Here is a 22,541-nt window from a genome sequence, read left to right as displayed (position 1 = left end):
AGTGCAGAATGAGGCCTTTTGGCCCATCGAGTCTGCACCGACCACAATCCCACCCAGGCACTAACCCGATAACCCCACATGTTTCTCGATGGAGTTTAGAAGGATGAGGGGGGATCTAATTGAAACTTACAGAATACTGCGAGGCCTGGATAGAGTGGACGTGGAGAGGATGTTTCCACTAGTGGGAGAGACTAGAACTCGAGGGGACAACCTCAGAGTGAAGGGACGCTCCTTTAAAACTGAGACAAGGAGGAATTTCTTCAGACAGAGGGTGGTGAATCTGTGGAACTTATTGCTACAGAGGGCTGTGGAGGCCAGGTCATTCAGTCTTTAAGACAGAGATAGATACGTTCTTGATTAATAAGGGGATCAAGGGTTACGGGGAGAAGGCAGGAGAATGGGGATGAGGAAAATATCAGCCAGGATTGAATGGCGGAGCAGACTCGATGGGCCGAATGGCCTAATTCTGCTCCTATATCTTATGGTCTTATGGTATTTACTCTAATCCCCCTGACACTGAGGGACAATTTAGCATGGCCAATCCACTTAACCCGCACATCTTTGGACTGTGGGAGGAAACCGGAGCACCCGGAGGAAACCCACGCAGACATGGGGAGAACGTGCACACAGACAGTGACCCAAGCCGGGAATCAAATCCGGGTCCCTGGCGCTGTGAGGCAGCAGCACTAACCACCGTGCCGCCCTAGTTGGCCCAAATTAACTTGGTTAATGCCAGGATTAAGATGGCAGACAGAGGGCTATCACCGCAAACACATTCAGCCTTTATGGTTTAATGCAGTCTTAATGTGTCATTTCAACTTGGTTCCAAACCAGGCGGACACCAAACCCCGTATTTAGTGCGACAGCGATTGCTGCTTTAGCCATGAGCTGAACCTATGCCAAATCCACCCCGGATTACAAAGCAAAGCCTCAACAAGAGAGAAAGGTGCAACTAATCTGGAACATCTTAATCTGCTTAATTTCAGGCTGATATAAACCAGCTCAGTTCATTGGTAATGCAGAATACTACCCCCACACCCCCCAGCCTCTGGATGGATTGGCAACATTATGGATGATGTCTGTGTAAACTTAAAACAAAATTCCAGATGACTTGGACCAACCTGAGTCTGCGGAATTAAGAATGGTTCCGCGCTGTGGAACCATGCCCCAGGGCTTGAACTAAAACATGAATTCCTTGGAACGAGGGGCGTCCTCGACTTCAATGCCAGGTTTTTAACACTGAATCATGCTGCACTTGGCAGGGGATTTCTGTAATTGTGTATGCATGCTTGAATACTGTGTAAGCAACACATCTGGAGAATAGTTCCCAGAGACATATGCTGGAGTGCGTTTAACGCTGTAATCCCAGCTGATACATCTCAGTGCTCTTCATAATGAAATGGAAATTGCTATTGAAAGTGTGTTCAAAAGGTTTCAAACTTTGGATCTTTGATTGTTGGAAACAAAGAACAGGCTCGCGAAGGACGACGCTAGCAGTAACGTTGTCCATTTGCTTTTTTTTTTCACAGGGGGAGCGTGGACCAGATGGAAGTCGTGGTGCCAAAGGTTATCCTGGCAGGCAGGTGCAGTAGATCCTCTCCTGCGTGCAGTTTGACACAGAGAATATGTTCACATGTTTGCAAAACACACTTCACTGAGATTCTAGTGAAACAGCCCCAAAAGGCACATTCTAGTCATTAAGGTGATTGAGAGCGAGTGAGCTAACCAGACAGCTATTCGAGGCAGGCCCCTAGAAACATAGAAGATAGGAGCAGGAGGAGGCCATTCGGCCCTTCGAGCCTGCTTCGCCATTCATTACGATCATGGCTGATCATCCAACTCAATAGCCTAATCCTGCTTTCTCCCCATAACCTTTGATCCCATTCGCCACAAGTGCTATATCCAGCCCCCTCTTGAATACATTCAATGTTTTGGCATCAACCACTTCCTGTGGTAATGAATTCCACAGGCTCACCACTCTTTGGGTGAAGAAATGTCTCCTCATCCCCATCCTAAACACCTGAGCTTCGTATTGAGACAGAGCTGATTCGGTTAGAATTCCTGCCCTCAATTTGCCGGCATTGACACACGGACAAAGTGGGTGGTAGCACCGTGGTTAGCACTGCTGCCTCACAGCACCAGGGACCCGGGTTCGATTCCTGGCTTGGGTCACTGTCTGTGCGGAGTCTGCACCTTCTCCCCGTGTCTGCGTGGGTTTCCTCCGGGTGCTCCGGTTTCCTCCCACTGTCTGAAACACATGCATTGGCCGTGCTAAATTCTCCCTCAGTGTACCCGAGCAGGCGCTGGAGTGTGGCGACTAGGGGATTTTCATAGTAACTTCATTGCAGTGTTAATGTAAGCCTACTTGTGATGCTAATAAATAAACTTTAAACTTCGTGCCTGTCCCTCAGCAAAATATGTTGTGAATGTGGTACAGAAGTTGAACACTTAAGATAAAGGCAAAATGCTACAGATGCTGGAATCAGAAATAAAGATAGAAAATGCTGGAAAATCTCAGCAGGTTTGACAGTATCCGTGGAGAGAGAATAGAGCCAATGTTTCGAGTCTGGATGAGGTCATTGAGTTTTGAAACGTTGGCTCTATTCTCTCTCCACAGATGCTGTCAGACCAGTTGAGATTTTCCAGCATTTTCTGTTTTTTGATTTGATTTGATTTATTATTGTCACATGTATTAGTATACAGTGAAAAGTATTGTTTCTTGCACACTACACAGACAAAGCATACCGTTCATAGAGAAGGAAAGGAGAGGGTGCAGAATGTAGTGTTACAGTCATAGCTAGAGTGTAGAGAAAGATCAACTTAATACGATGTAGGTCCATTCTAAAGTCTGACAGCAGCAGGGAAGAAGCTGTTCTTGAGTCGGTTGGTACGTGTCCTCAGATTTTTGTATCTTTTTCCGACAGAAGAAGGTGGAAGAGAGAATGTCCGGGGTGCGTGGGGTCTATAATTATGTTGGCTGCTTTGCCGAGGCAGTGGGAAGTGTAGACAGAGTCACTGGATGGGAGGCTGGTTTGCGTGATGGACTGGGCTTCGTTCACGACCCTTTGTAGTTTCTTGTGGTCTTGGATAGAGCAGGAGCTATACCAAGCTGTGATACAACTAGAAAGAGTGCTTTCTATGGTGCATCTGTAAAACCTGATGAGAGTCGTAGCTGACATGCCAAATTTGCTTAGTTTTCTGGGAAAGTAGAAGCGTTGGTGGGGCTTTCTTAACTATAGTGTCGACATGGGGGGACCAGGACAGGTTGTTGGTGATCTGGACATCTAAAAACTTAAAGCTCTCGACCCTTTCTACTTCGTCCCCATTGATGTAGACAGGGGCATGTTCTCCTTTACGCTTCCTGAAGTCGATGACAATCTCCTTCGTTTCGTTGACATTGAGCGAGAGATTATTGTTGCCGCACCAGTTCACCAGATTCTCTATCTCATTCCTGTACTCTGTCTCGTCATTGTTTGAGATCCCACCCACTACGGTGGTGTCGTCAGCAAACTTGAAAATCGAATTGGAGGGAAATTTGGCCACACAGTCATAGGTGTATAAGGAGTATAGTAAGCAGCTGAGGACATAGCTTTGTGGGACACTAGTATTGAGGAGGATCATGGAGGAGGTGTTGTTGCCTATCCTTACTGATTGTGGTCTGTGAGTTAGGAAGTTCAGAAGAAGGTGCCGAGATCCAGGCCACAGAGTTTGGAGATGGGTTTTGTAGGAATAATGGTGTTTTAGTTTCAGAACAGTTGCATTTAGGGGGAGGTGATGACCTAGTGGCATTATTGCTAGACTATTAATCCAGAAACTCAGCTTACGCTCTGGGGACCTGGGTTCGAATCCCGCTGCAGCAGATGGTGGAATTTGAATTCAATAAAAAATATCTGGAATTAAGAATCTACTGATGACCATGAAACCATTGTGGATTGTCGGAAAAACCCATCTGGTTCACTGTTGTGCTTTAGGGAAGGAAATCTGCCGTCCTTACCTGGTCTGGCCGACATGTGACTCCAGAGCCACAGCAATGTGGTTGATTCTCAACTGCCCTCTGAACAAGGGCAACTAGGGATGGGCAATAAATGCTGGCCAGTCAGCGACGGCCATGTCCCACGAATTAATAAAAAAAATTTAGAATCATAGAATCCCTACAGTGCAGAATGAGGCCATTCTGCCCATCGAGTCTGCACCCACTCACTGACAGAGTATCTTACCCAGGTCCTCTCCCTTGCCCTATCCATTGTAATCCATGGCTAATCTATCTAACCTACATATTTTGGGACACTAAGGGGCGATTTAGAATGGTCAATCCACCTAACTTGCACATCTTTGGACTGTGAGAGGAAACCGGAGCACCCGGAGGAAACTTAAGCAGACACGGGGAGAACAGGCAAACTCCACACAGTCACCCATGGCTGGAATTGAACCCGGGTCCCTGGCGACGTGAGGCAGCAGTGCTAACCACTGTGCCACCCTGCCGCCCACAGGATAGAGGAGAAAGGAAATGCAATCAGCAACTCTAGATTCTAGAACCTGAAATGTATTGAAATTTCTTCAACAAACTAATGAATGATGCGGCCACTGAGAGCGTTGCGAGTCCTTATTCAATTTCTTGACATTTGGCAAGAGTGAGACTTTGGTGCTACTTTGACAGCTGGAAGCAAACCACGTTTTTGTGAGCGACTGACTTTTTTAATTCTCTCTCCAAAATGTTAATCGTACTGGAAAGTCCCCTAATCCTATCCCAGTTCTGCTTTTCATTTTGTTTCCTTGCGGGAAGGGAATGCATAGCATCCGACTGTCTCCCCTCCAAGGCTGAATCAAATAAATCAAGTGAATTCAGGAAGGCACCAAGAATCCACATGAATTCCGATGGGCGCGCTCCCTGTTGATCACATTTCATAACCCGTCAAAGATAGATTCACATTGGAATTTTAAAAATGAAGCAGAGGCTGTGCCACCTGGAATTTGAGCATACAGAACTCCAGGGAGATTGTTAATTTGAATTCATTTGCATTTATCTATCCATATAAATTGACAAATAACTTGTAAATACAATCACTATGCCATCTTGAGAGTGGCATGGTGGCACAGTGGTTAGCACTGTTGCCTCACAGTGAGTTCTAGCCTTGGGTTACAGCATGTGTGGGGTCTACACGTTCTCCCTTTTTTACGTTTAAATTTATTTATTAATATCACAAGTAGGCTTACATTAACACTGCAATGAAGTTACTGTGACAATCCCCCAGTCGCCACACTCCGGCGCCTGTTCGGGTAACACTGAGGGAGAATTTAGCACGGCCAATGCACCCTAACCAGCACGTCTTTCGGACTGTGGGAGGAAACCGGAGCACCCGGAGGAAACCCAAGCGGACATGGGGAGAACGTGCAGACTCCACACAGACAGTGACCCGAGCCGGGAATCAAACCTGGGCCCCTGGCGCTGTGTGGCAGCAATGCTAACCACTGTGCCACCCTATTCCTCCGGGTGCTCCGGTTTCCTCCCACAGCCCGAAAGACGTGCTGGTTTGGGTGCATTGGTCATGCTAAATTCTCCCTCAGTGTACCCGAACAGGCGCCGGAGTGCGGTGACTGGGGGATTTTCACAGTAACTTCATTGCAGTGTTAATGTAAGCCTTACTTGCGACACTAATAAAAATAAAAATAAAATTGAACAAAATAAAAGGCAGTATCTTTTGAACACAAATCTTTGCCGCTGTTGATTTTTAGCTTGAAGAATTCTTGGTGCTCCTGTCTCCAATCACATCTGGATTGGGATATTCCACTTCACTGCTCGCGAGCTTGTGACTTTACGCTGATTTACAATAATGGGTGGGAAATCACCTGCTGGCAAGTGGAGAAGTGTAGAACACAACCCCTGATCTTTCCAGATTGCTCCCAAATTTTGTAAACTGCTCTGTTAATAACAGTGAAATATCTGCTAAATTCCAGCGCCCTTCACATGACCAATGTAACTTGGACTGATGGTGTATTGAAGTTTGTCGGAAGTTACGTACTTTAACCTTCAACCTTACTTTCTAAAAAAAAGAGTTTGCCCAGCAAGAAAGTCTTAAAATGAACTGCTTCATAAACTGTAGACCTGGACTCACAGCGCCAGGGACCCGGGTTCAATTCCTGGCTTGGGTCACTGTCTGTGTGGAGTCTGCACATTCTCTCCGTGTCTGCTTGGGTTTCCTCCGAGTGCTCCGGTTTCCTCCCACAGTCCGAAAGACGTGCTGATTAGATGCATTGGCCGTGCTAAATTCTCCCTCAGTGTACCCGAAGTGTGGCGACTAGGAGATTTTCACAGTAACTTCATTGCAGTGTCAATGTAAGCCTACTTGGGACACTAAGAAATAAACTTTAAAAAACTTTAAACTCTCTTAATCCCAAGGTCATTCTTGTAGGCACCCATGACAAATGGGGAGGCAATGGCCTAGTGGTATTATTGCTAGACTATTAGTCCAGAAACTCCACTGATGTTCTGGGAACCCGTGTTCGAATCCCGCCACGGCAGATGGTGGAATTTGAATTCAATAAAAAATATCTGGAATTAAGAATCTACTGATGACCATGAAACCATTGTCGATTGTCGAAAAAACCCATCTGGTTCACTAATGCCCTTTAGGGAAAGAAATCTGCCATCCTTACCCGGTCTGGCCGACATGTGACTCCAGAGCCACAGCAATGTGGTTGAATCTCAGCTGCCCTCTGAAATGCAAGCCATTCAGTTCAAGGGCATCTAGGGATGGGCAATAAATGCTGGACAGCGAGTGAAGTCCACGTCCCACGAATTAATAAAACAAACCCTGTTCCCAACCCCCCCCATGAAATTCCACTCCCATCCACAAACCGAACAGTAATTCCTGACATGTCGGCTCTCTCAGGATGTAGCAATACCTGGGAGCTAAAGTCTCTTCGGACCGTAGCGCGTGAGCTTGTCACTTGCCTTCTGGCTGTGAACCCCCTCCCCCACCCCCCCCCCCTCACCCGCCGACCCTGCCTTGAGTTAAAATCCGGGCCGCGGCTTCTCAAATTTCCTTTTTTGAATCTGTTGTTTCTTTTCCAGGGTTTACCGGGTCCAATAGGAAAACAGGGGCCAAAAGGATATCGGGTAAGTGATGAGGCTGAAGCCACCTCTTGCTTTCTATGAAACCAAATGGTTTGATTGAATGCGTGTTAAAGTTATCGCAGTGATTATCGCTTCATTGCGGGCAATCCTCTTGGCGAGGGGCATGTGAGAGTCTCGTAAACAGGCTGATAACCAAATCCCAGTCAAAAAAACAACCACAACAGGCTGGAATTTTACCTTCCCGCCCGCCATGGGAATCGGAGCGGGCGAGGGGCGAACCGTGGAAAGGCTCGTTGACTTCGGGGTGGCACATTTGGGACGAACGAGACCATAAAGTCCCGCCCAATGATTTAGATCAGTTGTTCAATGTGACCAGAAGGTTGTGCTTGGTGCTAATTGAGATTGTTAACATGTTTCTTCGTGTTAAAGGAAGATCTAAGTTCATAATTTTCAGGCTGTCTAATAAAGAGGTGGGATCAAACATGATGAATTAACAACATTTGAACCTGTGTTTTGTGCCTTTCAGTAAATGGAACAACAGCAGGCATCTCTGGTCCATTTCCCTCATTGTCCATGATCCAGAAGTAGACTCAATGCCACATTGTTCCCACTTCTTGAATTCCCTTATGGTGAACAAGGTGAAAGACCCTCATGATAGTGCAAACTAAGGGTAGACTGTTACGATGCAGAGGTTACCTCGCTTCGTAATCTGGGAAAGTGTTGGGAAGCTGTTCTACATTAACGGTTAGAGGTTCATTAATATAAAGACCTAACACTTGCTTTAAGTGAATAACTAACATTATTTTATTCAACCAACCAGGAACTTTAACTAAAACCAGTAACATTTTAATTAAAGGATGGTTCAACTGAAATGCTGTTCAAATAAAGACAAGGATCATCCAGTACCAAAACAGTAATAACAGAACCTTAGTCACTCTCAAAAAACCAGGTCTGGTGGCTTGGAAAAGATTTGGAGTTCTTCTGTAGTTGTCCGCTGTCTGATTTGGTACTTTTCGCTGGTTAGAGGGTGAGTTATCTTAAGACCTATCTGAAACTGGCAGAGTTATGAACTAACCGCTCCAGCTGGTCTCACTGAGCTTAACTGCCTTTAACTGGTTCAGGTGATTGGGCCCTGCTTCTGGCTCAACTCCTGGCTCCACCCTTGATGGAACTGAGTTGAGTTCCGATATTTATATTCCTGATGACCTATCCATTCTCCACATAAAGATTGGTTTAAAGCTGGCAACAACAGCAAACTCAAATCTGATAGGTTCCCTTTAGCTGAGAGTCTCCTTTTAACTCATAGGCTAACAAAATGCAAAGACCTGCAGAGCCGGTTACCAAGGCAACCCTGATGCTTTTGGCCCCTGAACCAAATGTTGCAACTTCGAATCTGTGCGTACTCTGCATTTTAAACATCTCAGCCTTGAATAAAACCAGCTTTTAAAGGGACCACGCACTGTTGTTTCCCTGTAGTATTTTACCTTCTTTACGGACATTCTTTACATCTTCATAAACTCAGTTTCACTACAATACAGATGTGAATATTAAACTTTTCCCAGAGATAATTCCAAAGGTAACTCGGTAACTGTTGCTTCATTCCTGCCACCTTCAGCACAGTTTAATCAAATAATGTTTTGCCTCAATACTCAGGAAGAGACACAGGAGTTATATCTCTTTAAGACAACTTGACCTTGTGCTGTGTCACCTACCTATCGCTCCCAGTTCCCGTGCTCCATGTGAGGTATATCACACTCCTGAAGCTACACTTTGTTTTTTGTTATCATCCAGAACACCTACATTTTTACAATCACCACATCACAATCGCCTGAGGAATTTTGTCAATTCCTGGTAGGATTTTTTTTTTAGTAAAGAAGTTTAAAGTTTGTTTATTAGTATCACAAGTAGGCTTACATTAACACTGCAATGAAGTTACTGTGAAAATCCCCTGGTCGCCACTTTCCGGCGCCTGTTCGGGTACACTGAGGGAGAATTTAACATGGCCAATACACCTAAACAGCACGTCTTTCGGACTGTGGGAGGAAACCGGAGCACCCGGAGGAAACCCACGCAGACAGGGAGAGAACGTGCAGACTCCGCACAGTCACTTAATGAAGCCGGGAATCAAACCCGGGTCCCTGATGCTGAGGCAGCAGTGCTAACCACTGTGCTACCGTGCCAACGACAGATGTGAACAATGTCTCAGAAAAAGTATTTGTAATGGATATTAACAATGTGGCTTATGGGGTGTGTCATCCACTCCATATCTCCCCTTTTGGCTCCATTAAACGTCATCCTACAGAGCAGTTTCTAAACTAGTGCCCATCAATAAATCCTCACGTCTTTACGAAGCATTAAAGTTTGAACTTCCAAACTCTGGATCATACACATTTGGCAGCGAGCATTTGTATCTCCACAAACTCTGACTCTACCTCTTCCTGAGTTACTATTTGGCCAGTTTCCTGCAGTGTGTGTGAGGAGGATGCCAAAAATGAAGAAGAAAGGTATTTTACTCTTTTGTGGGAGATGGGCATTGAGAGTAAAGCCAGCATTTCTTGTTCCATCCCTTGTTGCCCTTGAGTGACTAGCTGGGCAGTTTTTTAGTGGGCAGTTAAGAGTCAACTACATAGAATTGTGGGATCCCTGCAGTGCTGAAGGAGGCCATTTGGCCCATCGAATCTGCACCGACCACAGTCCCACTCAGATCCCTATTTCCGTAACCCCACACATTTACCCTGCTAATCCCCCTGACACTAGGGACAATTTAGCATGGCCAATCAACCTAACCCACACATCTCGGACTGTGGGAGGAAACCAGAGCACCCGGAGGAAACCCACGCAGACACAGGGAGAACATCCAAACTCTACACAGACCCGAGGCCGGAATTGAACCAAGGTCCCTGGTGCTGTGAGGCAGCAATGCTAACCACTCTACCACTGTGCCGCCTTCTGTGGGTCTGGAGTCACGTGTAGGCCAGGTGTGGGTCTGGAGTCACGTGTAGGCCAGGTGTGGGTCTGGAGTCACATGTAGGCCAGACCAGGTAAGGACGGCAGATTTCCTTCCTTAAAGGGGCATTGGTGAACAAGATGGGTTTTTACAACAGTTGAGGTTTGCTGTTATGGTCGCTGTTACTGAAGCTAGCTTTATATTCCAGATTTTTATTTATCAGTTGCCATGGTGAGATTTGAACCCCTGTCCCCAGAACATTAGCCTGGGTCACAAATCCAGTGACGTTACCACTGCGCCGTCATCTCCCCATTGCAGACTCATTGTCATTCTTCAAAGGTCAGCAATTCTTCAACCATCACAGTCCCACCCTGTTCTTCCATCATTGCTCATTGATGATTGGTTCATTTGAAGTATGTACGCTACCAGGGATTTTCCAATCAGAACAAAAGGAAGCTTCGGGAACATAGCTTACCCAAAATATTACGCAAGAGTAGAGGAAGATACTTGGGAGTTTTGTTCCAGGCATTGGACCTCACAGCATCCAAATGTTCACGATCATCCTCGACACCGGCGCCCCACAAGGCTGTGCCCTCGGCTCCTTACTTTACTCCTTATACACCTATGGCTGTGTGGCCAAATTCCCCACCAATTCAATTTTCAAGTTTGCTGATGACTCCACCGTTGTGGGTCGGATCTCAAACAATGACGAGACAGAGAATCTGGTGAACTGGTGCAGCAACAATAATCTCTCCCTCAATGTCAGTAAAACGAAGGAGATTGTCATCGACTTCAGGAAGCGTAAAGGAGAACATGCCCCTGTCTACATCAATGGGGACGAAGTAGAAAGGGTCGAGAGCTTCAAGTTTTTAGGTGTCCAGATCACCAACAACCTGTCCTGATCCCTCCAGGCCAACACGATAGTTAAGAAAGCCCACCAATGCCTCTACTTCCTCAGAAGACTAAGGAAATTTGGCATGTCCGTTACAACTCTCACCAACTTCTACAAATGCATGATAGAAAGCATTCTTTCCGGTTGTATCACAGCTTGGTATGGCTCCTGCTCTGCCCAAGATCCTCAATAAACTACAAAAGGTCGTGAACTAAGCCCAGTCCACCACGCAAACCAGCCTCCCATCCATTGACTCTGTCTACACTTCCCGCTGCCTCGGAAAAGCAGCCAGCATAATTAAGGACCCCCATGCACCCTGGACATTCTCTCTTCCACCTTCTTCCTTCGGGAAAAAGATACAAAAGTCTGAGGTCACGTACCAGCCGACTCAAGAACAGCTTCTTCCCTGCTGCTGTCAGACTTTTGAATGGACTGAGTCTGCATTAAGTTGATCTTTCTCTACACCCTAGCTATGACTGTAACACTACCTTCTGCACTCTCCTGTCCTTCTCTATGAACGGTATGCTTTGTCTGTATAGCTCGCAAGAAACAATACTTTTCACTGTATTCTAATACATGTGACAATAATAAATCAAATCGATTGAAGGGATGTGGTTGCTTATGACTTTCACCTGGTCAACAGCACTGAGGAATGAATTCAGTATTTGGAATTAAGAAGAACCCACTGTATTAGTAATCCTCCTCTTCCTGTTTTTATCATATGTCAGTAAGAAAGATCCTTTTAACATTGCTTTTTTGACCTTCCTCAATAGCTGGGGAGAACTGGGCAGTAATTGCACTTCCAATGTTGCAGTGAACTCTTTGCATGAAAGGTCCCAGCTTTGATTCTCAATCTTTGCTATAGGTTGATTTCAGCTGGAGCAGCAAGTTATTACCTTGTGAACACACAAACAAGGAGCAGGAGTAGGCCATTCGGCCCCTCCAACCTGCTCCCCCATTTAATGAGATCATGGCTGTTCTGATTGTAACCCCAACCCCACATTCCCATCCACCCCCAATAACCTTTCACCCCCCCTCGCTAACCAAGAATCTATCTCGCTCTGCCTTATAAATATTCAAAGACTCTGCTTCCATTGCCTTTTGAGGAAGAGAGTTCCAGAGATTCACCAACCTCTGAGAGAACAAAATTCTTCTCGTCTCCGTCCTAACTGAGTGACCCTTGTATTTTAAAACTATGGCCAATTTGCAGAGAACTGGAAATAGCCAGTGTTCCGCTGCAGAATGCTCTCTGATGGACCAGTGTGTGGCTAAAGGATTAGATCTAAGACTAAATAGTCTGATAATTCCTGTCCTAGGTTCACACTTAAAGAGAAGTCCCTTTCACATCAATAACGTAACCTTATCCAAACATGAATCAACACCTCCAGAAGGAGAGAAGGTTCTGGGGAAGAAAGTATAATTGTCCAAACAAATTAAAGTCTTTTTCAGCTTAGAATATTTAAAACCCAGTTGCCTCCAGTCTAAATGGTGCATTGTACCATTAATTGTAGACCATACAGAAGACATGGTGGCACAATGTTTAGCACTGCTGCCTCACAGCGCCAGGGACCAGGGTTCGATTCCCCGCTTGGGTCACTGTCTGTGCAGAGTCTGCACGCTCTCCCCGTGTCTGCGTGGGTTTCCTCTGGGTGCTCCAGTTTCCTCCCACAATTCAAAAGACGTGCTGGTTAGGGTGCATTGGCCGTGCTAAATTCTCCCTCAGTGTACCCAAACAGGCGCCGGAGTGTGGCGACTAGGGGATTTTCACAGTAACTTCATTGCAGTGTTAATGTAAGCCTACTTGTGACTAATAAATAAACTTTAAACTTTACTTCAGACACTGTAATAAAGTCTACGTTTAAGTGATTGGAGGTCTTGTGGCGCAGTGGGTTAGCGTCCCTGCCTTTGAGCCAGAAGCTCCGGGTTCGAGTCCCACCCCAGGACTTGATGGCCAAGGAAGGTGCGTTCATAACACGGCCAAACAGGTTGAGTGTCAACCTACAGAATCCTTCCAAACACGCCAATGGTTGGCGGTAAGAGCGGGAGAGACTCCTGGTTAGCCACGCTTGTTGTGGAGTGGGCCCCTCTCGAGCTATAAGCCCCTGGCGACAGAATAGCGACCCTTTCCAGAAATGACTAACTATGGAAACAGATGGAAGTCTGTCTTAGTGCACCACTAGGTGCGGGAAGGGAATTGGAATTAAGTGATTGCACTATCATTGAGGAATGTTTGCTATTTTCACCTATGGAAGAAAATAAGTGGCGTAGAGATTTTAAAATGATGTGTATAAAATGAATTATTCTGTATAGAAATAGCCACTGCCATATTGGTGACACATATTTGTTTGGAAAATCAAGACAGCAAACAGGTGGACACATTTAGTCATGACTTAATTCATCATCACTCAAGCTGTCACTCTTTTCATGTACTTTTATTGTCGAGTTCCAATAGGTTTGTAAATGAGACCCACTAACTGCCTTTTAACCCACAGCTCCATGTCTATTACAGAGTAAACCTTCTTGAAAGTTGACTACTCTTTAATCCAAATGGAAACAACACTTGGAGCGCCATGGTAGCTACAGTGATAGTCTCTCAGTTTGGAGATCTGAGATTTGCATCCCAGGTGACCAAGATGTAGAGATGCCGGTGTTGGACTGGGATGGGCACAGTAAGCAGTCTCACAACATCAGGTTAAAGTCCAACAAGTTTATTTAGAATTAAGACAATTCACACCTCTTTAACCTGTGATTATCCCTCTCTCCACTCGCATCGTCTGTACCTGTAAAGACTTGATTACCTATAAAGACTCGCATTCCAAGCGTGATCTTGCAATTGTGCCTTTGTCTATATGTGCCGTGTTTGTGAAGCTACCTCTCCACTCATCTGATGAAGGAGCAGCGCTCCAAAAGCTCATGATTCTAAATAAACCTTGTTGGACTTTAACCTGGTGTTGTAAGACTTCTTACTCTACTGGCCAAGAATGGTGATTTAGTAAAGAGAAAATGTGAGTTTAAGGGAAATTTCCTACCCATTAAACCGGGTTCTATGATTTTCCTGCGAATGCCTGGGACAATATTACCCCAGATGCAACTTAACTCCAGAATCTGAAAGTGTCGACTGTGCTACCAGCAAGTTCAGTGTTCTCTTGGGTTGGGTTACACAGTGGATAAGGATTTGATCCCTTCACTTTAGCAGGAACAGAACTCCAGCCCCCACTCTTGCCAGGAAAAATGGCGCACTTATCGCTGAGACAGACATCCCGCCCATCGCTGATGTTAACCACAAACAGACCTCTTTCATTGACACCCGTTGACAATGAATCGAGCCATCGCGAGGGATAATCGGGGCTTTCTTTTTAATATGTTGCGAATTATTCATTCAAAGTCGTGCAGCTTGAGACTTGCTTTCAGATGTTGTTAATCTGAAAAGGATGAATATTTTTATGGATTGAAAAAAAGTACAGTGTGATCCGGAAATTTGAAACGAGACCAATAAGTGAGAGTTGCTCTTTGGAAAGATGTGAGTAGAGGACAGGATAAACTAAATACTCGACTGCAATTTTCAGAGAAGGGCAAAAATACCATCGGGTCTTGACCTGCTTAATACTCTTCATTGTTAATTGTTCCATAATGTTTCATTGGGCTTCTGTCATTAATCATTTCACAGGCTGCCTTCCCCTCACTTTTCATCTTTCGTTACCAGGGTTTGGTTTGAATTGAGGTCTTCCAGTGGGGGAGGGGGGTGAGAGAGAAGAACAGGAGAATGTGACAAGTCATTACAGAATAAGCATTAAAGCCTTTGGCACTTATTTTTTCTTGACTCAGACAAATATAAGATCTCAAAGTTTATTGAGAGTCTCGGGGTTGAATTGCAAAGCAGGGTTTCCTTGCCAAGTTGTTACTCTAAAAGGATTGTCCTCTGTGGTTGGAAGTAGTTGCTCAAGATAGACAAAGAACAAAAAGAATTACAGCACAGGAACAGGCCCTTCGGCCCTCCAAGCCTGCACCGACCATGATGCCCTAACTGAACTCAAAAAAAACCTTCTGGCCTTACTCGGTCCATATCGGGCAGCACGGTGGCACAGTGATTAGCACTGCTGCCTCACGGCACCAGGGACCTGGGTTCGATTCCCAGCTTGGGTCATTGTCTGTTTACAGTTTGCTGTACACCGTGTCTGCGTGGGTTTCCTCCGGGTGCTCCAGTTTCCTCCCACACTCCAAAGATGTGCAGATTAGGTTGATTGGCCATGCTAACTTGCCCCTTAGTGTCCTGGGATGTGTATGTTAAAGGGATTAGCAGGGTAAATATGGGGGGTTTCGGGGATAGTGCCTGGGTGGGATTGTGCTCGGTGCAGACTCAATGAGCTGAGTTTCCTTCCTTCTGCACTGTAGGGATTCTGTGTATCCCTCTATTCCCTCCCTATTCATGTACCCGCCCAGATGCCTCTTAAATGTTGCTAATGTTCCTGCTTCCACCACCTCCTCTGGCAGCGCGTTCCAGGCACCCACCACTCTCTGTGTGAAAAACTTCCCCCGCACATCTTCCTTAAACTTTCCCCCCCTCACCTTGAACCTGTGCCCCCCCGTGTAATTGACACTTCCACCCTGGGAAAAAGCCTCTGACTATCCACCCTGTCTATGCCTCTCATAATTTTATAGCTTCATAGAATCCTACAGTGCAAAAGGAGGCCATTCAGCCCATCGCGTCTGCACCAACCACAATCCCATCCAGGCCCTATCCCCATGCATTTACTCCTAGCTAGTCCCCCTAACACTAAGGGGCACTCTACCATGGCCAATTCACCTAACCCGCACATCTTTGGACTGTGGGAGGAAACCGGAGCACCCGGAGGAAACCCACGCAGACACGGGGAGAATGTGCAGACTCCGCACAGACAGTGACCCGAGCCGGGAATCGAACCCGGGTCCCTGGCGCAGTGAGGCAGCAAGGCTGACCACTGTGCCACCGCGCCGCCCCAAGTAGCCCTCTATCAGGTCCCCCCTCAGCCTCGTCTTTCCAATGAAAACAATCCTAGTTTATTCAAGCTCACCTCGCAGTCAACACCCTCGAGATCAGGCAACATCCTGGTGAACCTTCTTTGCACCCTCTCCAAAGCCTCCACGTCCTGGTAGCGCAGCGACCAGGAGTGCATTCGCCCCTTCAAAGCTATTAGTGTCTTCCCATCATTTAAAAATATACAATGATTCACTGTATTATACTCCCAACACACTGGGTTATTGGAATGAATAGGGGAAAGAAAGTGTTACATTTACAATGGGCCTATCATATTTCCCCAGGGAACATCCCAAAAAAACTTAATTGTCAGTGAATTACTTTGATGTGTAATTATTATTGTCGTGTAGGCAAAGTATTTTGGTATATATGTTCTGATCTGCATTCCGCAACGCAGTTGGCAGGTTCCGATATCCCTTTCACTGCCAAGAGGTTCCCTGTTGAGAGGGGGCTTTGAATCAAAGTGGAGTGGATGAAAGAGCAGCCTGCCCCAGTCTGCTCACTCTCTCTTTCTAACAGTAGAATCGGAAAAGGGCTTGGGGATGGAGCACCTTCCTACTTCCTCTCCTGAAGAGTGGAGCGCATTGTTCCCCGGGCTGGGGGTGGGCAGGGCAGGGGAATCAGAATTGAATTGAGTATAAATTAAAAAGCGGCACAGTGGTTAGCACTGCTGCCTCTCAACCCCCGGGACCTGGGTTCCCGGCTTGGGTTCTGTCTGTGCGGAGTCTGCACGTTCTCCCCCTGTCTGCGCGGGTTACCTCCGGGTGCTCCGGTTTCCTCCCACAGTCTGAAAGACGTGCTGGTTAGGGTGCATTGGCCGTGCTAAATTCTCCCTCGGTGTACCCGAACAGGCGCCGGAGTGTGGCGACTAGCTGATTGTCACAGTAACTCCATTGCGTAAGACATTGGAGCAGAATTAGGCCACTCGGCCCATCGAGTCTGCTCCGCCATTCAATCATGGCTGATATTTTTCTCATCCCCATTCTTCTGCTTTTCCCCATAACCCCTGATCCCCTTATTAATCAAGAACCTATCTATCTCTTAAAGACACTCAATGACTTGGCCTCCAGAGCCTTCTGCGGCAAAGAGTTCCACAGATTCACCACTCTCTGGCTGAAGAAATTCCTCCTCATCTCTGTTTTAAAGGATCGTCCCTTTAGCCTGAGGTTGTAGTTTTTCCTACTAGTGGAAACATCCTCTCCACGTCCACTCTATCCAGGCCTCACAGTATCCTGTAAGTTCCAATAAGATCCCCCCTCATCCTTCTAAACTCCAACGAGTACAGACCCAGAGCCCTCAACCATTCCTCATACGACAAGCTCTTCATTCCAGGGATCATTCTTGTGAACCTCCTCTGGACCCTTTCCAAGGCCAGCACATCCTTCCTTAGAAATGAGGCCCAAAACTGCTCACAATGCAGTGTTAAAGTAGGCCTACTTGTGACAAATAAATAAACTTTAAAAACTTGAAACTTTAAGCTCAATGTATTTTGACATGCCAAAATATGGAAGGAGCAGGGACATTCTTATTGCTAACTGTCCTAATTGGGAATTTGTTCCCTGGGGAATGTACCCACCAGTTGGCTTAATACACCAATCCATTCAGAAAGGTTTATTTTCCAAATTTGTAACAAGGACCGGTTGTTCTAAGCTTTTCATTGCTGTCAGTAACTGACACACCTTCCATTCAAACACTTAATATAAATCAGCTTATCTCATCCAATACCATGCCAAGTGATTACTCTCTGAAGAAGCAGCTTTGACTGTCAAACGATGGTTAATCTAATCCAAAAATTATGACCGGTCATATCACAATTTTACAGTTGCTAAACTAGCAATTATTCGCGGATTCGGAATTGGAAATATTTCGAAACTTTGCATGTACAAAAGTAAAGTAAAGTTTATTTACTGGTGTGACAAGTAGGCTTATATTAACACTGCAATGAAGTTACTGTGAAAATCCCCCAGTCGCCACACTCGAGCGCCTGTTCGGGTACACTGAGGGAGAATTTAGCACGGCCAATGCACCTAACCCGCACACCTTTGGGACTGTGTGAGGGAACCAGAGCACCCGGAGGAAACCCATGCAGACACGGGGAGAATGTGCAGACTTCACACAGACAGTGACCCGAGCTGGGAATCGAACCCAGGTCTGTGGCGCTGTGAGGCAGCAGTGCTAACCACTGTGCCACCGTGCTGCCCCAGATATTGTATATTGTGTAGTGAATTATATTCTTTAACCTGCATGCATTGCTGAGCTGCTGTCGCAGTAATAGCTCTTTTGAAAAGAAATGCTTCCTATTGTCAAGACTGGATCCCTTTCCAGTCATCTGCTGCTATTGGCTGCAGTATTTTCAGGTAATGGATTTTGTCCCACCGCTATTTATTATTGTCACATGTATTGGGACAGTGAAAAGTATTGTTTCTTGCGCGCCATACTGAGAAAACACACCATTCATAGAGAAGGAAAGGAGAGAGTGCAGAATGTAGTGTTACAGTCATAGCTAGGGTTTAGAGACAGTTCAGCTTAATATGTGAATCATGGAATAGAATCATAGAATCCCTACAGTGCAGCAGGAGGCCATTTGGCCCATCGAGTCTGCACCGACCACAATCCCACCCAGGCCCTATTCCCGTAACCCCTCATATTTACCCTGCTAATCCCCGTGACACTCATTTAGCACGGCCAATCAACCTAACCAGCACGTCTTTCGGACTGTGGGAGGAAACCGGAGCACCCGGAGGAAACCCACGCAGACACGGGGGGAATGTGCAGACTCCACACACACAGTGACCTGAGGCTGGAATTGAATCCAGGTCTCTGGCGCTGTGAGGCAGCAGTTCTAATGACTGTGCCACCGTGTCGCCCTGTGGTCCAGTGTACTGGTCAGACATTAACGCGCTGGGGAAGATCGTATGGCCTCATCCCACCCAATTTAAGTGGGGTGAAGATCAGGAGTGAGTCCAGAAACGAGAATCGCACCCAGTCCCATTGCACCAAAAAATAATTCTGGGCAAGATGTCGATTTGCCTGCTTTTGTAAGTATCTTTTGATTTGATTTATTATTGCCACATGTATTGGGATACAGTGAAAAGTTGTTTCTTGTGCGCTATACAGCCAAAACATACCGTTCATAGAGGAGAAGGAAAGGAGAGGGTGTAGAATGTAGTGTTACAGTCATAGCTAGGGTGTAGAGAAAGATCAGGTTTTGCAAAGAGTTTTTTTATTCGTTCATGGGACATGAACTGGCCAGACATGGCTGGCCAGCATTTATTGCCCATCCCTAGTTGCCCTTGGAGGGCAGTTGAGAGTCAACCACATTGCTGTGGCTCTGGAACCACATGCAAGACAGACTGGGTAAGGACGGCAGATTTCCTTCCCTGAAGGACATTAATGAACCAGATGGGTTTTTCCAACAATGGTTTCATGGTCATCAGTAGATTCTTAATTCCAGATTTTTTTTATTGAATTCAAATTCCACCATCTGCCGTGGCGGGATTCGAACCAGGGTCCGCAGAACGTTAGCTGAGTTTCTGGATTAATAATCTAGTGATAATACCACTAGACCATCGCCTCCCTACTTATGACTTGCAATGGTTTGTTCCATGTCAGTGGTAGGGCCGAACCTAGAAACTTGGCAACTTAATTTGGGTTCAGTTTTGACACTTGGTGATGCAGGAACCGGAAGCAATGCAAACCCAGCCTTGAGAAAACCATGCGATTGCAGGCAGCATTGCATGCAGGTTAAAGAGTATGATTCACTGTGCATGCAAACTCTCAAAGTATTTCCAATTCTGAATACGTTAATGATTGCTAGTTTGCCGATGCCAGTTATTTCCTCTGTTCTGAATTCCTGTTTTCACGCGGGTCACTGCTGTCTAAATGGAGTTCCTCCTATGTCAGTTAGCTGTTGCGGAGAGCTGCGTTGGGTTACTTGTGAAAAGAATTGTTGGCATTGTCAAGCCAGCAGGCGAGATTACAATCCTGCACCTCCTGTCAGAGACCATTTGGGGATTGATTTGCATTTCGAGAGCCGGGCTTTTTGGAATGAACTGTGGGCGATTGTTGACTTATTGAGATGGATGGTGCAAGATAATGCTGGTCTGGATAGAACATAGAACATAGAACAGTACAGCACAGAACAGGCCCTTCGGCCCACAATGTTGTGCCGAGCTTTATCTGAAACCAAGATCAAGCTATCCCACTCCCTATCATCCTGGTGTGCTCCATGTGCCTATCCAATAACCGCTTAAATGTTTCTAAAGTGTCTGACTCCACTATCACTGCAGGCAGTCCATTCCACACCCCAACCACTCTCTGCGTAAAGAACCTACCTCTGATATCCGTCCTGTATCTCCCACCACGAACCCTATAGTTATGCCCCCTTGTAATAGCTCCATCCACCCGAGGAAACAGTCCTTCAGGATAGGTGAACATAGAATCCCTACAGTGCAGAAGGAGGCCATTCAGCCCTTCGAGTCTGCACTGACCACAATCCCACTCTATTCCTATAACCCCATGCATTTACCCTAGCTAATCCCCCTGACACTAAGGCGCAATTTAGCATGGCCAGTCCACCTAACCCGCACATCTTTGGATGTGTGGGAGGAAACTGGAGCACCTGGAGGAAACCCACGCAGACACGGGGAGAATGTGCAAACTCCACACAGACAGAGTCAACCACATTGCTGTGGCTCTGGAGTCACGTGTCGGCCAGATCAGGTAGGGAAGGCAGATTTCCTTCCCTAAAGGATGTTAGTGAACCAGATGGGTTTTTCCGACAATCGACAATGGCTTCACGGAGATTCTTAATTCCAGATTTTTTTATTGAATCAATTTTATCAAATTCCACCATCTGTCGTGGCAGGATTCGAACCCGGGTTCCCAGAACATTAGTTGAGTTCCTGGATTAGTAATCTAGTGATAATACCACTAGGCCATTGCCTCCTCAATAGCTTCAGCAGCTGATTCTACTGATGCATTCCACAACCTCAACACCCTTGGATGCTCTTTCTCCGAAGGCATTCACATTTAAATTTACGTGGTAGTGACACCTCAGAAACAGATCATTCAATTCAAATGTTCCATGCGGGTGTTTATGCTCCACATGAGCCTCCTCTCCCAGTCTTCATCCAACCCAACCGGCAGAACCTTCTATTCCTTTCTCCCTCATGTTTATCCAGCTTCCTCTTAAATCAATAGACTTTTGTTCTAGATCCCTGATCTCTGGACACAGGGGGCTGATTAGCTCTTGGTTAGAACGTGTGCCTAAGCCAGTGGTTCCCAAACTTTTTTCACTGGGCCGCACTTTCGGAATAAAAATTTGCTCGCGCCACACCGAATTTTTTATTGATAAGAAATACATTCAAAAACAACTCCCAGCAGTGCTTGTTTCATAACATAGAACACAACTACTTTATAATATGATCATGGGACATCCAGAAAGTATAAAACAATGCTTGTTTAAACCATGTTTAAATGTTTCTTTGATTGTCCTTGAATCTTCCCGCCACACTTGCCATCCTCTCTCGCCGCACCAGTGTGGCGCGCCGCACCCTTTGGGAACCACTAGCCTAAGCTAAGGTTCAGTCCCTCTATTAGCTGAAGTAAATCGGAGGGCCTAACTCTGCTCCTTGGCTCAATGTGTTGGGGCATCGTGGAGTCAAGATTTTTTAAAATTAATTTATGGGGCCGTGGGTGTCGCTGGCTGGGCCGAGCATTTATTGCCCATCCCTAACTGCCCTCCATTTCAGAGGGCATTTAAGAGTCAACCGCACTGCTGTGGGTCTGGTGTGGGTGGCACGGTGGCACAGTGGTTAGCACTGCTGTCTCACAGCGCCAGGGACCCAGTTTCGATTCCCACCTCGGGTGACTGTCTGTGTGGAGTTTGCACGTTCTCCCTGTGTCTGTGTGGGTTTCCTTCGGGTGCTCTGGTTTCTTCCCATTGTCCAAAGATGTGCTGGATAGGTTCATTGGTCAATGCTAAGTTGACCCTAGTGTCAGGGGGATTAGGTGGATTGGGCCTGGGTGGGATTGTGATCGGTGCAGGCTCGATGGGCCGAATGGCCTCCTTCTGCACTGTGGGGGTTGTATGATCAGGTCGCTCAGTCTCTCCTACCTCATCACTCCATAATTTTAAAACATCCTTTACTAAATCTCCTTTCATTTTAAATTTAAAAAGCCCCAAGTCCATCCTCATTAGCTAACGCCAGACCAGCATTGTGCAGTGAAAGAGATGAATGTTTATAGAGATGCGGAGATTATTTTTATGAACACAAGCTGGAATTACAATAAGCAATAGAGGAAATGTGGGGGTAGGGCCTGGGTGGGATTGTGGTCAGTGCAGACTCGATGGGCCGAATGGCCTCCTTCTGCACTGTAGGGTTTCTATGATTCTATAAAGATCAATTCTAAGATAACTTTGTCTTTGTTCTAATGCACGTGGTGAGGAGGTTCAGTGTATGCGATATTCTATTTGTGTTGGGGGCGAGTGACCCAGATGACGTTCAGTCTTCAACCTGAGAGAAGGATGACAATGATGGCTTTCTTGCTCCGCTGTTGATTGTTCCTCGTTATTTGACCTGAAGTGGGAATGTCAAGGATGTGCGACGGT

At 46.2% G+C, this 22,541-nt stretch overlaps 1 protein-coding gene across 1 annotated transcript in view; it reads left to right on the top strand.

Annotated features, from left to right (window-relative positions):
• Positions 1-22,541, top strand: part of col27a1b (collagen, type XXVII, alpha 1b) — a 610,967-nt gene that overhangs the window by 182,085 nt on the left and 406,341 nt on the right. The window contains exons 14-15 of the mRNA XM_078227545.1: positions 1,530-1,583; positions 7,073-7,117. Coding sequence (XP_078083671.1) covers positions 1,530-1,583; positions 7,073-7,117 — 99 coding nt within the window. The remainder of the gene's footprint in view (positions 1-1,529; positions 1,584-7,072; positions 7,118-22,541) is intronic.

Source organism: Mustelus asterias, chromosome 13 (assembly GCF_964213995.1).
Source record: "Mustelus asterias chromosome 13, sMusAst1.hap1.1, whole genome shotgun sequence".
Classification (NCBI taxonomy): domain Eukaryota; kingdom Metazoa; phylum Chordata; class Chondrichthyes; order Carcharhiniformes; family Triakidae; genus Mustelus; species Mustelus asterias.
Note: the sequence above shows the minus strand (reverse complement) of the source record. Positions and strands in the feature narration are given on the sequence as shown.